This window comes from Sinocyclocheilus rhinocerous, unplaced genomic scaffold (assembly GCF_001515625.1).
Source record: "Sinocyclocheilus rhinocerous isolate Xijiao unplaced genomic scaffold, SAMN03320098_v1.1 scaffold1564, whole genome shotgun sequence".
NCBI lineage: Eukaryota > Metazoa > Chordata > Actinopteri > Cypriniformes > Cyprinidae > Sinocyclocheilus > Sinocyclocheilus rhinocerous.
In genome coordinates this window covers 605,007-630,477 of record NW_015638982.1, presented here as the reverse complement: position 1 = coordinate 630,477, position 25,471 = coordinate 605,007, and the positions used below count along the sequence as shown (strand labels likewise).

At 38.4% G+C, this 25,471-nt stretch overlaps 3 protein-coding genes and 3 pseudogenes across 3 annotated transcripts in view; 2 read left to right on the top strand and 4 right to left on the bottom strand.

Annotated features, from left to right (window-relative positions):
- Positions 1-736, top strand: LOC107750789 (ufm1-specific protease 1-like; annotated as a pseudogene).
- Positions 737-2,846: 2,110 nt separating this feature from the next.
- Positions 2,847-4,440, bottom strand: LOC107750788 (endonuclease domain-containing 1 protein-like). The gene is made up of 2 exons (XM_016566308.1): positions 4,123-4,440; positions 2,847-3,428 (listed from the first exon to the last, which is right to left on the bottom strand). Exons 1-2 carry the CDS (start codon positions 4,438-4,440, stop codon positions 2,847-2,849), a joined length of 900 nt encoding a protein of 299 aa, XP_016421794.1.
- Positions 4,441-4,610: 170 nt separating this feature from the next.
- LOC107750787 (endonuclease domain-containing 1 protein-like) lies at positions 4,611-5,763 on the bottom strand. Its single transcript, XM_016566307.1, has 2 exons — positions 5,446-5,763; positions 4,611-4,751 (listed from the first exon to the last, which is right to left on the bottom strand). Exons 1-2 carry the CDS (start codon positions 5,761-5,763, stop codon positions 4,611-4,613), a joined length of 459 nt encoding a protein of 152 aa, XP_016421793.1.
- A 1,310-nt stretch (positions 5,764-7,073) lies between these two features.
- Positions 7,074-8,043, bottom strand: LOC107750786 (endonuclease domain-containing 1 protein-like; annotated as a pseudogene).
- Positions 8,044-9,198: 1,155 nt separating this feature from the next.
- Positions 9,199-15,796, top strand: LOC107750785 (interferon-induced very large GTPase 1-like; annotated as a pseudogene).
- A 2,826-nt stretch (positions 15,797-18,622) lies between these two features.
- The window catches only part of LOC107750775 (neuroligin-2-like), a 166,232-nt gene continuing 159,383 nt past the window's right edge, over positions 18,623-25,471 (bottom strand). Inside the window, exons 7-9 of the mRNA XM_016566301.1 lie at positions 24,581-24,740; positions 23,615-23,981; positions 18,623-21,216 (exon numbers count right to left, since the gene is read on the bottom strand). Coding sequence (XP_016421787.1) covers positions 20,385-21,216; positions 23,615-23,981; positions 24,581-24,740 — 1,359 coding nt within the window. The 3' untranslated portion in view covers positions 18,623-20,384. The remainder of the gene's footprint in view (positions 21,217-23,614; positions 23,982-24,580; positions 24,741-25,471) is intronic.

The window sequence follows — 25,471 nt, the reverse complement described above, 5'->3', positions numbered from 1 at the left end:
ATGGAAAGAGGGGCACATAAGAAAACTGAGTGTATAGATTGGGGTAGACATGTTTGTGGACAAACTCCGATGACAGCCGATAACGAAACATGGAAGGATACATTAGTAAAGAACGCACATGACGGGCTACCTCAGCTATCTCCAGATTGTGACAGGTGCTCAGTGATATCAGGAGAGTGCCTCTATTATCATTATGGTTGTGATGGCAAGGATGACAGAGGTTGGGGTTGTGGATATTCAGACCATGGCTTCATGGTTGAGTTTTAATCAACCTCTCAGTGTGAGCCACAGACACCCACCTAGTCTTTCTGAAATACAACAAACTTTGGTGGAAATAGGGGACAAACCTGATGCATTCCTTGGATCCAGGGAGTGGATTGGAACATTTGAGGCAAGTCTTGTTCTTGACCAGCTCTATGATGTTCCCTGCCGCATAGTGCATGTGCGGTATGGCAAGGAGCTTGATCAAGCCGTAAAAGATCTTCATGACCACTTCCTTACCCGTGGGTCACCTGTTATGATGGGAGGAGACAGAGACAATTCCTCTAAGGGCATCTTATGTGTGTGCACTGGTAAACGGGGGAGTTATTTGCTTGTTATGGACCCTCATTACTTCAGCTGTCCCTTGGATAAAAAGTCAGTGCAAAGTCAAGGTTGGGTTTCATGGAAAGCAGTTGGTTCTTTGGATCAGTGCTCTTTCTACAATCTTTGTTTCCCTCTTACTGCTAAGAAGTGACAGTGTTGGTTTTTCTCCCCTTGTCTATATTGTAATCTGTATGTGAGGATTTTTACAATACTGCAATACTGTCAACACTGCACTGGCTCCCTATTAAACATCGTATAGATTTTAAAATCTTGCTAATTACTTATAAAGCCCTGAATGGTTTAGCACCTCAGTATTTGAACGAGCTCTTGTTACATTATAGTCCTCCACGTCCGCTGCGTTCTCAAAACTCTGGCCATTTGATAATACCTAGAATATCAAAATCAACGGCGGGCGGCAGATCCTTTTCCTATTTAATAACCTACCTAACATTGTTCGGGAGGCAGACACACTCTGCACACAGACACACATACGCTTCTAATATTCAAATCCGTTAAAGGATTTTTAGGCTGCATTAATTAGGTCAACCGGAACCGGGAACACTTCCCATAACACCCGATGTACTTGCTACATCATATATCATACTATATGATGTACTTGCTACATCGTTAGAAGAAGAATGGCATCTACGCTAATATAAGTCTGTTTCTCTCTTATTCCGAGGCCACCGTTGCCACCAGATCCAGTCTGTATCCAGATCAGATGGTCACTGCAGTCACCCGGATCCAGTACATATTCAGACCAGATGGTGGATCAGCACCTAGAGAGGACCTCTAGACCTTGTCTCCTAGATGGCCACCGGGACAAGACCACAGGAACCAGATGATTCCTCTGCACAATGTGACTTTGCTAGCCTGAAATTGAACTGCTGGTTTTGTCTGGTCAGAGGAGAACTGGCCCCCGACTGAGCCTGGTTTCTCCCAAGTTTTTTTCTCCATTCTGTCACCGATGGAGTTTTGGTTCCTTGCCGCTGTCGCCTCTGGCTTTCTTAGTTGGGTACACTTCATTTCCAGCGATATCGTTGATTTGATTGCAAATGATTGCAAAGATACTATTTAGACTGAACTGAGCTGGATGATGACATCGCTGAATTCAATGATGAACTGCCTTTAAACATATATTCACTGTATACTATTGTCATTTTTGCATTATTGACACACTATTTTCCTAATTAATGCTGTTCAGTTGCTTTGACACAATCTGTATTGTTAAAAGCGCTATATAAATAAAGGTGACTTGACTTGACTTGACAATATGCGTTGTCTTAATCCAGAGATACGGGTGGAACAAGGACTATTGTTAGGTTAAATATCCTATAAAATGCACAGTTTCTTTAGCCTTATATCCAAAATTAGTAATTTTTCTGTTTCACCCAATCACATGATTAAAATAACTAAATAAAAATGGCATTGACATCTATGATCATTTATTTCTTGCATTAACATGTGCCTCAAAGCTGTCGCAGCAAGAGCAAAGTAGTATTTGAATATCAAACCATGACAACGAACTGATAAATGAACCACGTGACTTTTTTATTTTAATATTTATTTCACAGATGAGACAGCATCCTGAAGTTTGTCTGTTCTGTTTACATTCATAGTCATTTAATCTAATTAATTTACCCAAAATGTGCTTTAGCTCTACAGATGGGAAGTACAGCATGTTATACAACATACTAACATCTATAGGCTCTAATAAAGGTAAAGATCAGAAATGAAGACCAGAAATGAAGCTTAGTAAATTTTTAGCACATAGATGTAGTTAGTAGTTTACATCAGCTTGTACAGTATGTTTTAATGGTTTACATGCCTTAAAGTGATAGCTCATGCAAAATTGAAAATTCCGTCAACATTTACTCACCATCATGTTGTTCCAAACCTGTATGAGTTTCTTTTTTCTGCTGAACACAAAATGTGGGTAACCAAACAGTCCATTGACTTCCATAGTATGAAAAAAAATACTATGGTTAAGGGGGACCAATTACCCACATTCTTCAAAATATCTTCTAGTATGTTCAACAAAAGAAATAAACTCATACAGGTTTGGAATGACATGAGGGTGAGTAAATGATGACAGAATTTTCATTTTTTGAGCAAACTATTCCTATAATTCGATGAAATAAAACATTACCATTCATTATACACAAATGCAATGCATATTATTTTATATGAAGTTTAATGTAGTATCTGCAATTCTTATGATAATGAACCCCTTGGATTGGTTCATTATCCAATTCTAATCTTTACGCATCTGACACACAGTCACTGTAAAAGATCTGGAAGTTCTTGTCCACCTCCATTTTGCCCTTGAGAAACTTCTCCAGATTTTTGATAGGAACCTCCACCATGTGGTTGTTCACGCGATCATTAAGACCGTAGGCGCCGAACGCTGGAAACTTATACCGCTCTGAGTAGGGAGCATTGTGATCATAATCTGTGCAGCAATAGGCTGTCCACATGAACTCTGGGATGGCGACACGATCTAGGTTATCACGTCGAATCATATTACCTGATGTTGTCACCCCAGTGATCACATAAGCCTTTCCGTGACAGTAATTGTTAAGCCGTTTTCGGGTAACCTCTACCTGTGTGCTCCAGGGACCAAAATTGAACTCCCTTATCAGGGGAACTACATTGGTCAGTGTGTAGGTGGCAGCTTTGTCCAGCGGGTCTGCCTGATGCTCATCGGGGTTCATTTGGCCACGTTCATATTGCACTACATCGGCGTAGTCTTCTAACACGGCCTGCGTGTCTTCAAAGTTTTTGTGCATTAAGGAAGACTGAGGAAAGGGTTCCATGTTACTGCTTCCTTTCTCAGTTGCCAGCTGTGCAAAATGAGAAATGCAGGTGATGAAAATGAGATTAAGATGGGTTTAGATTCTCAGATCCATGAAGAGAAAGAAGAATAAACACCCTTGCAAAAGGTAGTGATTACAATACCCAGATCACATTTAAACATTTCAGGAGAGAAACATCACTTTAGCATTGAAACTGATTATTTATTTATTTACTTATTGCAAAGTCATGCAACCATTCAAAAGTTGAGGAGTGAGATTTTATGCTTTTGAAAGAATGGAAAGACGGTGTTATGCTCACCCAGGCTGCTTTTATTTTGATATTTTTATGTTAGAAAATGTAATTTATTCCTGTGATGGAAAATCTGAATTTTCAGCAGCCATTACTCCAGTCTTCAGTGTCACATGATCCTTCAGAAATCATTCTAATATGCTGCTTTCTGGTGCTCAAGAAACATTTTTGTTGTTGTTATCAAAGTTGAAAAATATTGTGCTGCTTTATATTATTGTGGAAAACGTGATACAGGAATGTTCCAAAGAAACACAATTGAAACAATTTTTTAAAAATGCCTTTCCTGCATTTTTGCATTGCAAATTCTGTATTGATTTATTGCATCCTTTTTGAATAAAAGCAGTAATATCTTTCTAATAAACTGACCTCAAATTTTTGAACAATTGTGTAATACAGAATACACTAAATATGGTATTCTTAGCACACACTCACCTGTGGTTCAAACATCCAGGGAATGTCTACCCGTTTCTCCCCATCTGATTTCTTGAAGATGTATGCTGAATATATGGGGATGTGTTTTTGGGGGTCGTAGAGGGTAACAAAGCGAGGCTTGTTCACATAGCGCTGGCAGATCTTCTTTAGGGAAGTACTGAAGTAACCTCGTGGTGGAGTGCCCATATAAAGAAAATCCTTACAGCGATCTACTTGGGAGAAGTCGTCCACCACTCCGGCTTGTGATCTTAATATCAAACACATCAGTGGGATCAGCAGGGTTCCAAACCGGGACCAGCAATAGACCGTGAGCTTCATGTTGTCCTAAAGACTTTAAATTGTCGTCTTTCTTCTTTGCAAAATGTTCTTTGTACTGAAAGTATCACAAAAAAAGAATTTCAGAAACAAATGTTGCTCCTTTTCCTGTGGCTGGTTTATTCACTGTCTCCAATTGACTGTCTTTATCTCATTTAAAATGGACTGACTCTTCACTGGTAGGTGGAGAATAAAATGAGAGCCATTACATCGGCGTAGTCTTCTAACACGGCCTGCGTGTCTTCAAAGTTTTTGTGCATTAAGGAAGACTGAGGAAAGGGTTCCATGTTACTGCTTCCTTTCTCAGTTGCCAGCTGTGCAAAATGAGAAATGCAGGTGATGAAAATGAGATTAAGATGGGTTTAGATTCTCAGATCCATGAAGAGAAAGAAGAATAAACACCCTTGCAAAAGGTAGTGATTACAATACCCAGATCACATTTAAACATTTCAGGAGAGAAACATCACTTTAGCATTGAAACTGATTATTTATTTATTTACTTATTGCAAAGTCATGCAACCATTCAAAAGTTGAGGAGTGAGATTTTATGCTTTTGAAAGAATGGAAAGACGGTGTTATGCTCACCCAGGCTGCTTTTATTTTGATATTTTTATGTTAGAAAATGTAATTTATTCCTGTGATGGAAAATCTGAATTTTCAGCAGCCATTACTCCAGTCTTCAGTGTCACATGATCCTTCAGAAATCATTCTAATATGCTGCTTTCTGGTGCTCAAGAAACATTTTTGTTGTTGTTATCAAAGTTGAAAAATATTGTGCTGCTTTATATTATTGTGGAAAACGTGATACAGGAATGTTCCAAAGAAACACAATTGAAACAATTTTTTAAAAATGCCTTTCCTGCATTTTTGCATTGCAAATTCTGTATTGATTTATTGCATCCTTTTTGAATAAAAGCAGTAATATCTTTCTAATAAACTGACCTCAAATTTTTGAACAATTGTGTAATACAGAATACACTAAATATGGTATTCTTAGCACACACTCACCTGTGGTTCAAACATCCAGGGAATGTCTACCCGTTTCTCCCCATCTGATTTCTTGAAGATGTATGCTGAATATATGGGGATGTGTTTTTGGGGGTCGTAGAGGGTAACAAAGCGAGGCTTGTTCACATAGCGCTGGCAGATCTTCTTTAGGGAAGTACTGAAGTAACCTCGTGGTGGAGTGCCCATATAAAGAAAATCCTTACAGCGATCTACTTGGGAGAAGTCGTCCACCACTCCGGCTTGTGATCTTAATATCAAACACATCAGTGAGATCAGCAGGGTTCCAAACCGGGACCAGCAATAGACCGTGAGCTTCATGTTGTCCTAAAGACTTTAAATTGTCGTCTTTCTTCTTTGCAAAATGTTCTTTGTACTGAAAGTATCACAAAAAAAGAATTTCAGAAACAAATGTTGCTCCTTTTCCTGTGGCTGGTTTATTCACTGTCTCCAATTGACTGTCTTTATCTCATTTAAAATGGACTGACTCTTCACTGGTAGGTGGAGAATAAAATGAGAGCCATTGAAAATTCTAATGCAGAGTACAAAGTACATGCAAAACCATGTTCGGATAGTCTGATCTACAATAATGCAAACTTCGAAACTGATAAGACGAACTTCAGTGTGCCATTATCCTCATCTACATGCAAATCAGCAAGGTCAATTTGCTCACTGCTGGCCTAATGTTCATTGGCTCCTTAAAGGTGAATATAGTTTTCTGGTCTGCCAGCAACCTGAGCCTGACTAGGATGTAATAGAAAAGAACAGTGAATTTAAATTTAACTAAACTATACTTTTAGACAAATGTTTTCTTCGTAAATGTGAGAAGTATAAATTGTTAATGCTATATGGACTGTTAATTGACTTATCTTTCCGTGTTGCACCTATTGTACTCAGTTCAGTAAAAATGGCAACAACTCTTACACATACCGTCCAACTGTAACTATATGATTAGTCACCACTGAGTTTTCACAATTTCAGCAGTTAAAACATCTTTAAATTCACTTCATGTACACTCTATATCAACAAAGTGATATTTAAATGCAGTAATACAAGCTATGTAATGTCATGGACACACAATTGGCTCTGCAGTGTGGCATGATAATATGGAAATCATCTACAAAGAGTAGGGCAAAGTCTGATAGGTGACTTTATTCTCTTCTCAGGTAGTGTAGTTTTAATTAAATTAAATTAAATAAAAAAATATTACAGCACAGGCACTTGGTTTCCTAAAGCTATCTCGAATTCGATTTCTGCAAGCCACACTCACTGGACTTATATTTCTTTTTATTATTTACATTATTCTCTTGACTGGTTCTTGAATTCATTATCATTGCACAGATGCTTACATTTAATGTTCACAAATTCTTCTTAATACTAAAATATATCAACATGATCAAAACCTTATGAAAATTTTTGCTCAGTTTGGGAATAAACTGAAGGTTTTTTTCCTCCTTGAGTGTGAGCTCCATATCCCCACTATACATACAAAAACACATGTACATTTTATTTGTTGAAAAATTGCATATTTTCCCCCCCTAAAATTTCAATAAATTTTTCCATTTAAAATGAACAGATTTTTCTGACATTTATTTCACATGTCAGGCTTTACAGTGTTGAGTCGCTTTCATTCACTTGCTATTGGTATGTGTATTTTCTGTGAGACAGTCTTTGAAAAAGATGTTCACGCTTTTGTCCATGCCAGTCTGATTTTTCAGAAAGGTCTCTAAAGCTTTCAAAGGCACTTCTGTAACACTGTGTCCCACTATCTCATTCAAAGCATATGCTGCATATGTGGGAAACATGTATCGTACATCATAGGGTGAGTTTCGATCAAACCGTGGACAGCAATAAGTGGACCACAAGTGCTTTGGGATGGCCATGCGGTCCTCTCTTCCTCTTCGGATGGTCACACCTGATACAGTCACCCCAGTCACCACATAAGCAGCACCACGGCAGAAGTTATTCAGGCGGCGGCGTACCGTATCGATATAAATGGCCCATGGACCCTCCAATAAGTCTGTGATCTGAGGTACCACATTTGTGAGAGTATAGGTAGCTGCTTTGTCTTGGTTGTCCGCCTGGTGCTGGTCAGGGTTAAGTGGGCAATCAAAAACCATATAGAAACTCATATTGACAGAACAACAACAGTATATGGACAGTGTTATGTGATGAATTCTCTGTTGTCAAAATAAAGACTATTTTGTTCAAATGATTTTATAAAATACACATATTATTATTTTATTCATTTAGTTATTAATTTGTTATTTTTAAATATCCAGAGACAAAACTAAGGCAATCTGCTACCTGTGGTTCATACATCCAGGGTGTGTCCATCCTCCTCTGTCCATCAGACTTTTTGAAGGTGTAAGCCGAATAAAGCGCCAAACGGCGACTGCTGTCATACAGTGTGGCGTAACGTAGTTTATCTCCATATCGTTGGCATATCCTCTTCAGATTGTCCCCTCGGATACCTGTGGGTACTGTATGCATGTAGAAGAACTGACTGCATTCTTTAAAGCTGTCAGAGACTGTGCCACCTGCCAGACACAAACCTGTCAATAGAAGAAGCCTGAAGATAAAAATCTTACAAAGAGCCATCAGAAGTGAGAAGCTGATAAGTTATCGGTATTTGTAACAAAAATTCCATTTTTTAAATGGAAAGACAGGCAGATCCATCTGTTCTTCCATGGTGTTCCAAGCCAGACTGATAACTTAGAAGAGTGAAAGCCACCATATGCAAAGCATCACTCTCTTATCCTGCCAGTCATAGGCTACAGCATGTGTTTCTGACCAGTAGAGCACTGGGAGGTTTTGAAAAAAGAATGATCACAGATTTAGCTTATGAATGAATTTGGCTGAATGAAATGGCAATCAGTGTAGGGCAGGCTATGTCTCTTGAAACAAAACAAAGGCACAGATCAAATCCTGTGCAACAATTTACAAATTGACAATGGGTTTAATCAGGAAATGCTCACACAGAATTGCCTCATATGCCAAAGTGTTCTTTAGGAATTCTGGCATTTCTGTAAATACTCAGGCAGAAGTATGAAGAAACAATACATCTGAGCTAAAAGGCTGCCCTTCCAACAGGCTTATGCAGGAGGGCGGGGACATTTTCATGAAACTGATAAGTTTCGATTAACTTGTAAATAGTTTCGTTTTATTTCCTTCGTTCGGACCAAACCACTGAATAAAACATTATTGTTATTTTTTTGGACACACGTAAAGTTTTTAAAACTATAACGTTAATTCAGAGACAATACAAATATAAACACATGCTTTTACAAAACACTTAAAACAACAGGGTACGGTGTCGAAATGTATTTCAAATAGCCTAGGCTTGGTTCAGTCTGCTAAACGTCACTTAGCCTATTGTTGCATTAGAAGATCCTTGAGTTACGCCTTGAGAAATGCAGAGGTTTTCCATTACTGGAAGCGTGGACATCAGTTGTAAGTAGCCTTTGAAAAATTCTAAACTACAAAAAGAACTGCAGGCTATTAAACCCACTTGAATAGCCTACCTATTTAAAATAATTCGACGTACTTAAGTTTGTCTTTTGATCATCTTATTATAAGTTATATTAGAAATAAGCAATAGATCTTGTTTTCTTCATAAGGCAGATTTTGAGAAATTATCTTTGCAAATTATGTCTTAGATAAAACATTGAGAGTTTCAGAAACTTTGGATTTAAATAAATGTAGTCTCTTGACACACCTGAGTTTGCATGCCACTAACGTCGAAAAAACTTTCAAATGAAGGAAAATGCAAATGAAGCTGCTAGTGAAGACACTGAAGACAAACAGCAAACATGTCCACATTCTCTTGAGTCATATCAAAAGGAAGAAGTTGCCAAATTACCAGGTAACAAAATTACCCTTGTGCCATCTTTAATCTATGATGAGATGCTGGCCATAATTTACATTAAAATGTAAATTTTGCAGACATGTTGGAAAAAAATGTATCCATGACTTTAATTATTACTATAGTTTATTATGTTTAATTGGCGTTACTGTCAGCCTAAATATGTTGATACCATTTTATGTTTTTTGGCTCAAAACGAAACCAAAATTGACCCTATATTTTCATATTTCTGGTCTTATTGTGCATGATTCACTGGTGCATATTATTCCAAAGAAAAAATTATAAGTTGACTGTTTGTAACCCTTCTTAACCATACATGTTGTTGAATCACGTACAGAAAGCAATGGTAACATCCCTATATGCTGAATGTGATAAATTAGTCAGTACTGGCAATACTTTATCAAGACTGCTTTCAGATGCTGAAAATGTATGATTCTTGTTTCCACAGATGTTCCTGCACCAGGTAAAATTTTAGTGCAGCTTATTGGGACCAGTTCTGTTACTCTTGCTTGGGACAGTCCAGACAACATAGCTACATTTGAGTTGACTTGCTTCAGTCCTAAAACAACAAAGACCTTCACTGTCACCAATATCACTGCCACAAAAGTAGAAGATCTGTGTCCAGGGACTGAGTACACATTCAGTCTGGTTTCAGTTTCAGAAAATGGCAATCAAAGTGTCAGAAGTGAAGTGACTGCATGCACCAGTAATTGTCTTGCATTATTTAAAATGGTATGAAATTTGTAACTGAGAAAAAGTAGCAACATAAAGTAGTATTCATGCATGTATGTATGTTTGTATGTATTATGTATTTATTTATTTATTTACAGGGCCAGTCCCACCTGACAAATTCAAGGCTGAGAGTGTGGGATCCACATCAGTTACTCTTATTTGGGATGCATCTGGGGGTGAAGAGAAGAAGTTTCATATAGTCTGCTACCAGAATGGAAGAATCATTCAGGAAGAGACGACACAATCAGGCAGTGTGGTTTTCAGTGACCTAAATCCTGGGAATAAGTACTCTTTTCACAATACAATAGTGCTTACAAATGGCTTTCGAAGCAAAGCAGCAGTCACATACACTCAAACCAGTTAGTATGATATAGCAAATTTCATTAAAAACATTCTTTTTACATTCTTAATTTTGTAGTAATATCAAATCTAATTAAATTATGAAATGATAAACAAATACTTGCTTTTTCAACAGAAACAAACATTCAGAGCCTCTTACAGGATTTGGGGTTGGAGCAGCACTACCCGAACAAACTCTCACTTAAGGATGTGCTACAGATTGACATGAGGTCAGTGACAGCTGAGCCAGCCCAGTTTCTATCATCTTTACCATGGCTGTTCCTGAAGAAACTGATGATGGTGAATGTGACTGCAAGAAGTGTCAAATATTCATGTAATGATGAAGATTGGTCAAGCTTAGATATTTACAATGATACATTCGATTTTCTTAATGATCAGAACAGCAGTGTGAACCCTTTAGACATAGTGACCGCACTCATGCTTTGGGCCACGAGAGATATTGTGAAGAAATTTAGACCTCATTCCTTGTCAGAACAAAAAGGCTTTGTGGAGGAGAGAATTGTTCACGCTAAGCTCCCCCTAGTGTCCTTTGTTAGACTTGGAAATTGCAACATTTCTAAATCTCAGATCTTAAACAAACTGCTCAGCAACCCCCAACAATATCATGACACTTTTGTACATCGTGACATGGATTGCGGAGACGTTCCAAGAAAGATATCAAATGGGTTAGTGGAGATGAGTTGGTATCTACCTTGTGGAAACAAAAACATTGATGTTTTTTCTGAACCCGTGGCTTTTGCAAACTTGAGAGGCGACATCAGTGCCTTTGAAACACAGTACTCCTTCTTATGCCAGACCTCCACTGCAGTTTTTGTGTTCTTTGACAATCTGGACACAAACTACAAGCTACTCACCAACCAACATGCTAATGCACAGTTTTTTTTAGTGGGCAACAAACAGAGCAAAGTATTTAATTTGGAGCAGCTGAAAAGGACAGCCTCTGAAATGAGTTTGAAGAAAAACAACATAATTCTGAAGACCAATCAAAACGATGCAAATTTTGTCAAAAATCTGCATTCTACAGTAAATTACATACTTAATAATCTCCCAAACAAAGCATGCCTGGAGGGAATGGACACCATAGCACATGAACTCGGAATTCAAGTTGATGAAGACATCAAAGAATGTCAGAAAGCAAAAAAGAACGCACACTTCATAACAGAAGAAATACTGGACACAATGCAGTTCAAACAGGATCAGCTTCCCCTTCAGGGTAAAATATGGAAAGATTTGGCAAAACTGGAGAAAGAGGAATGCAGACTCCGGAAAGCTGGTGATCAAAACATAGAGACATACAAGAGTCATCTCCAGATGAAAAAGACTGAACTCAGGAAACAGCAGAGTAAATATGATATCTCAGAGGCCATGTCCTGCTTTGTTAGTGCACTAACTACCTCAGACCAGGAAAGGTCCTACTTCTTGAAGTGGATGCGGATGAACCTAGACAATCTCTCCCAAAAAAACCTCTCTAGCCTCAGAGAAAAGTACAAAGAAAAGTGTCAACAATTTTCAGAAAACAAAGAGGAGATTGCACAGCTTGACCAACAGATCTCTAACAGTTCTTTAGGAATAGAGCACTTCCTGCGTGAAATGGGCCAACTCTATGAAGCTGCGGTGTCGCTTCCAGAAAACTCAGAATCACATCAACAAATGCTACACTTACCTCGGCTATGTGCTCAGCTGATGTTGGATGGCTTCCCTCTTGAACTGGTTGATGGAGATGCATCAAATATTCCTCTCAGATGGGTGAGTGATGTGCTTCATTATCTGAACTTTTTGGTGCAGCCCAATAATAAAATCATAGTGGTCACAGTTTTAGGCGTCCAGAGCACAGGGAAGTCCACCTTGCTGAACACCATGTTTGGAGTTCAGTTTGCAGTCAGCAGTGGACGATGCACCAGAGGAGCTTTTATGCAACTGATCAGAGTCACGGAGGACATCAGGAAAAAACTTGGCTGTGATTTTTTAGTAGTAATTGATACTGAAGGCCTGAAATCCCCAGAGCTGGCAAAACTAGATGATAGCCATGAACATGACAATGAATTAGCCACACTGGTTGTTGGATTGAGTGATATCACAATCATCAACATCGCAATGGAGAATTCCACAGAGATGAAGGACGTTTTGCAGATTGTGGTCCATGCTTTTCTCAGAATGAAGGAAATAGGTAAAAAACCCAAGTGTCAGTTTGTCCACCAAAATGTTGCTGATGTATCAGCCCATGACAAGAACATGAGAGACAGAAAGCTTCTTCTGGAGCAGCTGAATGAGATGACAGAGGCAGCAGCTAAAATGGAGAACAAGGAGGACTATAAAATGTTTACTGATGTTATGGAGTATGATCCGGAGACTTGCAATTGGTATATTCCTGGACTCTGGCATGGAAATCCTCCAATGGCACCAGTGAATGCTGGCTACTCCGAGGCTGTCTATGACTTTAAAAAGAACATGACTGACATAATTGGAAAATGCAAACTCAAAACCCCTGTGAACAACATTGCCGATTTTTTGGAGTGGACAAAAAGCTTGTGGAATGCAGTCAAATATGAAAATTTCATATTTAGCTTCAGAAACAGCTTGGTGGCTAATGCATACATGAGACTGTGCACAGAATTTCATAAATGGGAATGGTCTTTCAAGAAGCATATGCACTCTTGGTTAACAGGAGCTGAAACCAGAGTGTCAAATTTTGAGATACTCAAACTGAAAGCAGACAAATCAGACTTGAAAGATCTTTTATTTGGGCTAAAACAAGAAGCTGTCACAAAGCTTGACTCATTGGAAAAGACCACAATGGAACATCTGTCCAAATACTTTGAACAAACAGAGGGTCATGTCTGTCTCGTGGAAAAATACAAACAAGACTTTGTGAACAGTGTGAAATCTCTCAGAAGGGAAACTGAGAGCTCTCTGCTGACACAGCTTGAAGCGACAGTGGAAATCAGGAGAGGAATGACTAATTTGGACCAAATCAAGAAAACATTCACTGACACAATGGAGAAAAAGGTGTTGGGCCTACTGGAGGAGTTACGGAAAAACAACTACTCAAATAGTGATGCCTATATGACTGACAATGAGCTTGACAGATGTTTTGAACATATATGGCAAGAAACTGTCAACGAGCTGTCATTTAACGGACTGGAGAACAAAAATATATCTGATTGTGTTTTCAGCCAACTTCGAAGGAACCTGAAACAGAAGGGAAGTTCTGTTGCAGAGAAATTAATGAAAGTCAATCTGAACAATTATGGCACAGGGGTGTTCAAAGTCACCAAAGAAAATTTCTTAAAGAAGTTGTTCAAACGGATCATCAGTGACAACTCCGCAGTGAACCTACAGAATTTGGCAGATGAAATGATAGACACGTGCTCTCACGTAGTCCGGGAAAAGACAGAGGGACGTTTAGATTACCATGACACCTACATTCAGGAAATCATAAACATAATTGATGACAAACTGATGTTCAACAAGAATCTAGGATTTTCAGATGAATTTGAACTATCTGTCAAATTGCACATTTGCGGGTTTTCTGCAAAAGCATTTCAACACATGCATGATTGTTTCATTAAGGAGAATGACCCACGCAGATGCCTTGGTCAGTATAAAGAGAAATATCACAATGATTTCAAAGACCTATTCCATGATCACGATCAGCGTCAGAGAAAGGCTGAAGAATTCACTAAACTGTGCCTGATTCCTGCAGTTGAGACATTCATCTACAGCTCCTTGGGTCCAGACATCGTTGACAAAATGATTCAGGGTAAAAATGCATTTCAGTTCAGCACTCGTGGATTTTTTCAGTACACACTCTTAAAGCAGCTGCTCAGAGAAGATGCGTTTGAACAGTATGTGAAGTACATTTCCTCCTACGAACGTTTTGTTAAGGGCTGGATATCAGATCAAATCACCAAACAGTTTTCAAATGGACATGAAGTGTCTGAGTTGGAGGAACGTCACCTTAGAGGGATCACCATGGAGATACTAGAAGCTGTGAAAATGGCACAGAATGAAATGTATGAAGATGGTATCAAAGGATTCATACACTGCATATGCAGGAAGCTTGGACGAAAGCTAATAATTCCCAAAGATGCTCTAGAAATAGTGATGTGGTCAGTATAAAGAGAAATATCACAATGATTTCAAAGACCTATTCCATGATCACGATCAGCGTCAGAGAAAGGCTGAAGAATTCACTAAACTGTGCCTGATTCCTGCAGTTGAGACATTCATCTACAGCTCCTTGGGTCCAGACATCGTTGACAAAATGATTCAGGGTAAAAATGCATTTCAGTTCAGCACTCGTGGATTTTTTCAGTACACACTCTTAAAGCAGCTGCTCAGAGAAGATGCGTTTGAACAGTATGTGAAGTACATTTCCTCCTATGAACGTTTTGTTAAGGGCTGGATATCAGATCAAATCACCAAACAGTTTTAAAATGGACATGAAGTGTCTGAGTTGGAGGAACGTCACCTTAGAGGGATCACCATGGAGATACTAGAAGCTGTGAAAATGGCACAGAATGAAACGTATGAAGATGGTATCAAAGGATTCATACACTGCATATGCAGGAAGCTTGGACGAAAGCTAATAATTCCCAAAGATGCGCTAGAAATAGTGATGGTCCTAAACAATGCTTCTCAAGAACCATTTGCTTGCTGGCTAACTAAATCTGTAGAAGAGATGGAGCAGACACTAAAGGAACAATTGAAGAAAATCAACATCAAGGAGAAACTGTCCAAACTCAAAATGAAACCCCAGGATGAGCTCTTCAAACGTGTGTTTGGACGTGGAAAACAGTGTCCATTCTGCAGTGCTCCATGTGAGGCTGGTGGAGAAGCCCACACTGACCACTGTGCTTCAGTTCACAGACCTCAGGGACTTGGATCCTTCATGTTTGTATGCGATGAAAAACTAGTGACAGACATCTGCTCAACAGATGTCCACAGTGAACAACAGTTCATGTGTTTTGAGACCAATTATGAGTACCATCCTTACAAAAGATACAGATAAATCTTTCCTGATTGGCACATCCCTGCTGATGCTAGCATACAGGCCTCAGATTACTGGAAATATGTGATGGCCCGTTTCAACACTAAGTTTGCTGAAGAATACAATGCTCGCCCCGCTGATATACCCTTTGCTTGGAAAATAATCAAAAAGGAGCAAGCAGAGAAGAGTTTAAAAGAGTCTTTCAGCATCAAATAATTGTTTTCTTTCTCAATAGTTAATCTAGTGGATTGGGCAGCACTGCCTATAAAACACAAATGTGAAATAAATGTATACGTATAGCATGACCATCACCAACACATACACTGATAATGACCGCAATCCTTTGTGATGTGAAAAATGCTACTGATTGCTTGCAAATGCTTCAGCTGACATTTCTAGGAACCAGTGCTGATTGTGCCTATGATAGAAAATGAAAGACTATTGAACTAGGTTTCAATGTTAGTGGTCTTTTAACTGATTGTTATTGCATTTTTATTGATTGTCATTGAATGGAAAAACATGGTTTTAAAAGTGTATTTTCCTACCATTCTCCTTTGTTTTATGATTATATTCAGCAGATACACTGCAGAAAGTATATATTACATTAACATTTTTTGTGTTTACAGTAAGTAGAATTCTAAACGATCAATATAAAATGATTGCTTAAGCGCTGATATTGACGTCTTGTCATATTTGACTGCATATCGTAACCAACGTAACAAATCTGTGCTTTGGAATAAAGTGGTTGGTAAATGATTAAACGCAAATGTTATGTTTTATAACATAACATCTGCATCAGTGCTGTCAAGGTTGTCATGTAGTTGTCTTTAATACCTACACACTATAAATGAAACTGCTTCAAAAACAGCCTTTTTTAATCACACAGTAGCGTATGTGTCAAAAAACATCAACGTAATCACAGATCTCTCATCGAAACACTTATACAATCACGCTAAAAAATAGCCTAAAAGAAATGATTATTTTAGAAATATATTTACTGCTTCCTCATGCTGCATTTCAGTGTAAACAAACATAGCCATGCACATAATTAATAATCACTCACCAGTCTTATTGATGATAAAACAATAGTTATAAAAATTTATCTAACAGTTAGTTCTGGTTCTCACATTTAATTGTCCAAGAGTACTGATAAAACAGTCTCACAGCACTGAGACTTTGACTGTTTGTATCATTCGTGTCTGTATTTGTACCACATAGTATGCTAGCCTGTCTAGACTCTAAAATAAAATTGACACATCAGTAATGTTTCAATAGTCTTTCCCCCCAGTGACAAGTGATATTTAGGCCTCAGTAATACATACTTCTTTACTTACTGCAAACAGAGTTGAATAAATCAATTAAACAGAGTTAGATGTCTGGCAGATTTTTTAAAATTATTCTTTGATTTTTCAACACTAACAGAAAAGATAATAATAAAAATAAGAACAACAACAACGTTCTCTAGCAAACTTTTTTCTAATTTGCTCTGGAGACAAATGAGCGAATCACTAGTGAATATGTTTATCTTCCTATAATAGTGTTTCAACCATTCTGTTAATGACTGTAAGACTACATTTACAGTCATGTCTGTTGGTCAAAGAAGGCATTTCCATCACTGTTGTCATTGGGAAATACACTTCAGGTTTAGCAATTTATTGCAGTTAATTTCTTCTAATTAAATGAGTCATTTAGATGACAATTTGATTAAAAGAAAACAAGAGTCTGTTGTCTGGCTATGAATTTCTTTAATGTTCCCCAGATCAGAGTCACAGCATACAAGTGTGTAATAACTTCTAAATAAAGAGAAATATCATCACCTTATTTATATAATTTTACCTTTCTTTTTTTTTTAAATCCATTATTAACATGTTTATTCTTCATCAAGCTTGGCGTTCTGATTCTGAACATATATAGTAAAACAGGGCAACAGGTGTAAATTTGCTTTAGGACCCAGTAAAATGTGTTTATTTTCTTAGAGGAATAACGTGTGCTTCATTTATTCAGTAATCTTTAAACATATCGAGATCCTCGTGCACTCTTTATGCCATCTTTAATTTGGCATTATTTCACTAGATGCTTAATTCCAGTCAAAAATAATAAAATGTATACTTAAGTGTACAAATGTGACCATCAAACAGTACATTTCCCCTATTTGAGATATTTCATAAAATCGCTACCACCTTTTGGTAAAAATTCAATGCTACAACAAGTTCATGGCAGATGAAAAACTTCTCATAACCACCATGGATTCCAGTGCTTACTTTGCTTAAATAAACTGGACGTTCTAGTCCATCTCCATATCAAAGAATTTTGAAAACAGGCAGGTTTTGTATATAAAACAGACAGCCAATCATACTTGTGCAGAAATATGACTAGCTGTGATGATTCAAGTGACATTGGTATGCTACATAATACACGATCTCTTTAAGCTCAAATATAGGAGCAAGTCATCATCGCCATCCTCTGATCTCAAAACTAAATGAAGCAGCAGAAAGTGAATTTAACGAATGAGATTCATCAATTTCGCTGGTGGCTGAATTAGAACTTGCACCTGTTGTCCTGGTCACAAAGTATTTCAAATGTCATTCGACCAGAAAGAAAAAACAAAACCAAAAGAAAATAAAAACAAACAAAACATTTAAACAAGTCACTGAATATTTACAAATATTTTCAGTTGATTTGTTCTTACACTTAAAAATGTACAGTTCATTTCTATTTCTCCTTCTCTCACTGTACGCTATACTGAAGACCCAATGAATGGCTCGTAATGGATGTAGAGTCTTTATTCTGTATGTACCACGACATCACACTCTAGTGGTTGAGCGTACAAAAACAAACGAGAGAAATAACAAAAGAGTCGGAACTCATCCCTTAAAACGGTATTGATTATTAGAACTGAGGTTGTTTTGTACACAGCTCTAGTCAACTCCTCATAGTTTGTTTAAAATGGAGTTCAGTTATACCTACAACCACACAAAAGTCCACAGATGGTACATATCCACAGGTCCAACCTACACTCTCGGATCTCCAGAAGGTACCTGCAACTGAAGTTTGTTACAATCTCCCTTCGTTTATTGTCCAGTTGTTGTTGTTTTCAGTCCACACCGCAGAAGAAAGTTCTGTTTTCATGACTGAAACTCCAGCATGTTTGCTTAGCAATGCTATTAGAGTCTGTTCATGTTTAGTACATTGTGCAGCATACTGGCGTTAGTTCTTGCTCCATCATGATGGTCCTGGGCATCTCAGACTCAATACACTGGCAAACGGAGCCAACAGTGAGACAAACCGTCATCCTCCCGTGACACACAGCAGTGGCAGAAAAATATGACTAACAAGGCATGAAGAGAACGTAAGTGATCATGTTTATCCCGCAGTTTATTACTGTCCAGTGATTCTGAGCCATTCGTTCTTTAACCTGAACATGTATTCTGAAGAAACAATCTGTAAGATTTGTCTATATATAGATCTGGTTTGCCACCACCACTATTTGCTGTGCTTGTCATAATCTTGTCAAAAAGGTCAAGTGTGCAGTGCAGACAGATGTGAGATATGTAGAGATGTGGGTAAACATATTAGCAGTGCTTCCAGCCTATTCCTAACTATTTTGTATGTAAAATGGCCAGGTAGGTTTTCCTGAATGGTAGAGGGCCACAGATGAAGGAGATTTCTGTGTTATGAGGATTGAACAAACTCAGAAGTCTGCATTTCTCTCTCTCGTTGTGCCTCTCCGTCTCATAATCTCTTATCTCACACATTCACATTAACACAAATGTACAGGACACCTAGCTATTGCCTAGAAAACACACTCTTTATGTGTGCACACGCACAAATACACAAAAAAGATGCTTATTAAATTTTGATTTTGAACTGAAAGAGTAAGGACAGAGATAGAACGAGAGAGGCCACAGAGAGAGAAAGATGGGCCGAGGTGTAAGAGAATCATTTGTATCTGAGAAATATAACGGTCAGAGGCCCATAAAAGAGATGCAAAGCTACATGTGCATTCACTATTTGCTGTATTTATGCAACTGTCCGGACCATCACAGATGGCTCTGGCAGAGCCCTACATGGTTGATGGTCAAATAATAGCACCAACAACTGCAAATGAATGTCAAAAAGCATTTAAAAGAATATTGCCAATAGCTCTCTTTCTGGATACAGAGAGAGGATACTGTCCTATAGAGTGGTCAGACTGAGGAAGAGGTTATATTTGGACTAATACTGATGAAAATTCTACTGCAGAGAAGGTTTCTGTAGGCATTTTAAGCAAGCAAACTTAAAAAAAAAAATGCAAATGTCCATCTTGGTGCTTTAAAATATTTCATGCATAGATCCCAACGAGCAATCCAAAAAGAGTGGAGGTTGGCACTTTTGTTTTCGTCTTCTGTCAGATGCTGTCACTTTCTCTCATTCTCTGCGTCTCGTTACAAGGTATGATTTAATACTTGACACAAGACTGCAGCTTAACGCAACATATCCAGCTACCACCTTTTATCGAATGCCCCTATGATTCATGTAAAACATAATCCAAGGACACAGATCACATTCGGACAGAGAGCGATGGGCTGGTAATGGAATAACAAAGGAGGATGACAAAAAGGATGGATGAAATCTGCACTCTGCCAATTTAGTGAGAGAAGAAAAGTGGGTAAATGTCATAATTTCCCCTCATGACATCGGATCAGCTTAGTCAATCACTGACGCCCAATTTCTTTAAGAACAATGTGTAAAAACAAACAGCAAGTTGAATCCAGTACGAGGCCGATGACTTGTCACTGCCGACCAAATCTGTTGCTCATCGTTGAGTCTACAAACAGAGCTCCTCTAGTGTGTGCAACTTCTACGAAACCTTGATTGTGTCTATGAGAACGCCAACAGGAGTAGCTGCTCTAGACAGCTGAACTGAGAGCATCTTAAGTTTAGGAGCTTGGAAAGGTGGACAGAGAGAGAAAACTGGATATGTATGAGAGCTAGTCCTCTCGTTTGGGGGCGCTACTATACACGGGTGGTGGAGTGAGGGTGGGGTAAGGTGTTGTTGTGGCCGGTGGTTGTAGGATAAGTGTTGAAGGCATGGAGGGGTTGCATGCCAGTAATGGTGCTGGGAATCATGGTGATAGTATTGGGGGTCATGAGCGGAACATCGTCGGGTGCCCGCCGAAGTGCCAATGTGTAGTCGGGTGGGCATGCGGGACGTAAAATATCATGCGGTCGCAACGGCTCCATGTCGTGGTGGGCGTCGTGCTCCGAGTGCTTCATTTGCAGGGACATGATCTCTTCCTCTTGGCTGTGTGCTAAGTCATTAGCAGGTCCGCCTCGCTGCGGGGACAGTCGGTGCCGTCGCATCTCGTGCCGTTTGTCGCGTTTGTAGTAAAGTGCGGCGAAGGCAAGGATGTTGAGGAAGAGGAGCGATGCACCGACAGCTACCGTCACACTCAGTTCTGTAGAGTAGTCCCGGGTGTCGCTTGGGAAGGGAGGGAATCGAGGGGGCTCTGAGCCATCTGGGTCCGATTCTGTAGGGAAGGTTGGGATGGGATGGCGTGTGGTACGAGGTCCCTGACCCTTCCAGTGTGGGGTGCGGGCGGTTCCTGGAGGCAGCCGGGTTGTGGCGGTGCTGAAGACCTCCTCGTGAAGGTTGTGGAGGTGAGGAACCAGTTCCAGCCAGAAGGCAACCTTATTTGCTCGGTAGTTGTCCCGGATGCGAGGCTTCAGGCCAATGTGGAGATACTGCTTGTCTTTGGAGTTGAACTTGGTCCAGATCACTTCCTCAAAGCGGTTGGGCTTGGTGTGGATGAACTTGGTGTCCTGAGGAACTGGCAAGTTGGGATCCCTAGAGAAAACAGATATCTTGTGTCAAAAGGGTATTTGAATGAATTCCACACCGATGTTGTGAGCCACTCAGAACTTTTTAAATTGAGAAGCCTTTTTAAATCAAATTGGAATATAAAACAGGATACAGAACTGCAATTTGAATTCGGGCCAGGTGATAAAAGATTTTGATATTTATTGAAAAAAAAAAACCACAATATAATAAACTTTTGAGAAATTTTCAATATTTAGCCAACATCTAGACAATCTGGAACACTGAATCTCGAGGTCTCAATATCAAGCTGCCAAAATAAAGGTTTGGCTTACGTTGACATTTTTGACAGAAATATATTACTATTCTCTAGTGAAAAATAAATATATTTATTTCATGCTAAGTATACTACAAAAACATTTACATATTTATGTGCTTAATAAAAATACCCTGCTATTGTACTTTTGGTATACTAAACTGGTATACTTAAAGGGGTCCTATTATGCTCTTTTACAAAGTCTTGATTTTGTTTTGGGGGTGTACTAGAACAGGCTCTCATACTAGGTTGTTCAAAAAACACATTATTTTCGGGCGGTTCCTGGAGGCAGCCGGGTTGTGGCGGTGCTGAAGACCTCCTCGTGAAGGTTGTGGAGGTGAGGAACCAGTTCCAGCCAGAAGGCAACCTTATTTGCTCGGTAGTTGTCCCGGATGCGAGGCTTCAGGCCAATGTGGAGATACTGCTTGTCTTTGGAGTTGAACTTGGTCCAGATCACTTCCTCAAAGCGGTTGGGCTTGGTGTGGATGAACTTGGTGTCCTGAGGAACTGGCAAGTTGGGATCCCTAGAGAAAACAGATATCTTGTGTCAAAAGGGTATTTGAATGAATTCCACACCGATGTTGTGAGCCACTCAGAACTTTTTAAATTGAGAAGCCTTTTTAAATCAAATTGGAATATAAAACAGGATACAGAACTGCAATTTGAATTCGGGCCAGGTGATAAAAGATTTTGATATTTATTGAAAAAAAAAAAACACAATATAATAAACTTTTGAGAAATTTTCAATATTTAGCCAACATCTAGACAATCTGGAACACTGACTCTCGAGGTCTCAATATCAAGCTGCCAAAATAAAGGTTTGGCTTACGTTGACATTTTTGACAGAAATATATTACTATTCTCTAGTGAAAAATAAATATATTTATTTCATGCTAAGTATACTACAAAAACATTTACATATTTATGTGCTTAATAAAAATACCCTGCTATTGTACTTTTGGTATACTAAACTGGTAAAGATATACTGAAGTATATTTGATTGTGCTAAAGTGGAACTATTGCAAGTATACTATAGGTGTACACTTTAAATATCTTTGCATTTAAAGACCGTTTCAGGGCTGTAGAGGTCCTCTCTAGGTGCTGATCCACCATCTGGTCTGAATATGTACTGGATCCGGGTGACTGCAGTGACCATCTGATCTGGATACAGACTGGATCTGGTGGGTTGTTTCAGGGTTGGCATCATCTGAGGTCCTCTGAGGGGTTGGCATCATCTCTTCTCAGGTGTTCTGGATCCAGACTGAAGCTTGTGTAAATCCTAGTTACCACGTTATTAGTTACTAGTTACTGTATGTTATTAATCAAAGATCATACAGTCCTCACCAATAGTGACATTAATACACATTTTAGGCTTAATATTAGGAAATGTGCATTGTACACAAGTAGTATAAATAAATGTATTTTAAATCCACTAGTCAACATTTGACGTGGATCAAAAACCTTTCATCAAAGTTGTCCTAAAAGCTAAAACCAAAATGTGTTCTTGTCTTAGGACAAATTCGATGAGCTTTTTTGAGCCACTTCAAATGTTGACTACTGTATATTACTTTTTCACTAGGGTTGTATAGTAAAATGTAAGCTACTTCTCAAAGTAATTTTATTACCTAATTTTAATGAATATCATACAACCAAGATATTTTTTCAACCATGTTTTAATTTATACAGCATACAAATTATGTTGTGCAGCACCTTCTTTTACCCAAAATAAAAATGCAATGTGTTGTTGTAAATGAATTGTTATATTTCTGAATTCATTTTATTATGACACCATTTTTGATGAAAAATGTATAAATCCAGAAAAAATAAAACTCTCGAAATTCTCGAGGTCTAACAAACATGTGGAATTTCCTTCCCTATTAATTATATGAAATGAATATCATGATACACATCTATATTGAATGATACGGGAAAAAAAAGTCATGATGATATCTAATTTGCCATATCGTCCAGACCCAATTTTAATGTCAGGAAATAAAACGATTTTAGAATGAATTTTAATGTAATTTCAAAGAAATGTGTTATGACTATAATTTAGCTATTTAAACAGAAAGAAAGAAAGAAAGAAAGAATATTTTGCATATTCAGACTCACCCGGTCTTGGCAAAGTTGGTCCAGTATGTCATCACCACAGCGCTAAGCATGACATCATTTTTGGAAAAGTTGCAAGGGAAGAGGTCTGTTGCTCCAATCATGGGCACACCAAACACATATGGTATCTCATCCCCGTGTGCAGCGTCTGCCCATTCGGGTCGAGTCTCTGTTTGGCAGTGGTGATAGAAGGTGTAGAAGTAGACGGGAGACTGGTACTCCGCGTGGAGCTTGGCAGTAGCTACGGCTGGCGCTACCCACTGGTGATCAGTGAATAATGCCAGGAGAGTCTTGCGCCGCATTTCCCCATTGTCTCGGTCTGCCCAGTCTGTGTACATGAACTTAATAGTCTCCCTCAGGATGTCTTTACCTACAAAAAGATAGAGAATAATTACAGTAAAGAAAGAACAGACAAGAGCATTTGAGTGTGTATATGAATATGTTTGTCTGATGAACTTGGAGAAAATTCACCCATGAATGCATGTTATTTGTAAAAGAACAATATTTAATAGCTCATATCCATAGGACATTAAATACCAGACATAAAATCTCCATATTACAGGCCACATAAAATAGCATGCTGATGGACATTGCTTGTCTTTTATCGCCCTCTGTTGGAAAATGTTAACAACAGCACCTAATCAAGAGTAAGCAGAATATCCAACAATTTTATTGTTGTACTCAGCATTGTCTCTCATTAAAAGTCAGAATGATGTTTACCCAACCAGACTTGAGTCTTCACTTGGCAAAATAAACATAAGAACTACAAGGACTGCTCTGCATTACACCTGTATTCAGGAGAATTTAATCTAAAGACCCATTTTTTTCACCTTGACAAAACTGTCAAACTCTGGCACAATTTAATAAGAAATATGCTGATATAGATACCTAGATGTTTACTTTCTAATGATAATTGTAAAACAGACAAGAAAAATACAAGTCAAATAAAAAGGGGACTTAAGATCTTACCTTTAGGATATCCATAGAGGTTATCCACAAAGTTGGAGATGGTGTAGTCAAAAGCTGCAGCTGAAATGCCCTCTTCACTCTCAGTGCCCCCATCATCCACAAACTTCAGCCCCTCTCCTTGATTTACACCAATCAGAAGGTCGTAGTTCAAGAACTCCCCCTAGTGGAGAAAGAATTTAACATTCTCTGACAAACTTATTGCAAGTAACCAGTAGAAAGGAAAAAATAAAGATTTCTTCCATATATGGCATTCATCAACTTTTGTTACCTAGAATGATTTTAAAGGGGTCATATGATGCTGCTAAAAAGAACATTATTTTGTGTATTTGGTGTAATGAAATGTGTTTATGCGGTTTACATGCAGTTTACGACATGGCGGCGGCAACAATACTACAGCGAGATTAAAAGTTACGCCTTCTTTCTTTGCGTGAACATTTGGGCAGCGTTATGCAAATCTTCCCACATAGTGAGGTAGATATGTGGGGGCGTGTTAGAACGAGCCGTTTTAGGTAGGCGTGGCTGACTCTTAACTTTTATAAAGAATATCTCTTTGGATTTGAGACTTTAGTCTTTGCAACTTTACAGATCTTCTTTATGCACCAAGAGCTTGTAACACTTCAAAGAGAAAGGAAAACTTGAAATCGCATCATATGACCCCTTTAAGTAACTTAGATCTTAGTTTTAAAGGGTAGATTATAATAGCTTTAAACTTGGTCATGTATATTTAATTAAATATTCCTAATTTAGAAATGTTAAATGAGACAGTATTTCATTATGTTAGGCTTGTCCCCTATACCTAGACTTTATACATTTCTCACTTTAATAAATTATAAAATGTGTTAACATCTGGGCAATTTTACTTTTATTTTATTTTTCATGAGATCTTAAAAA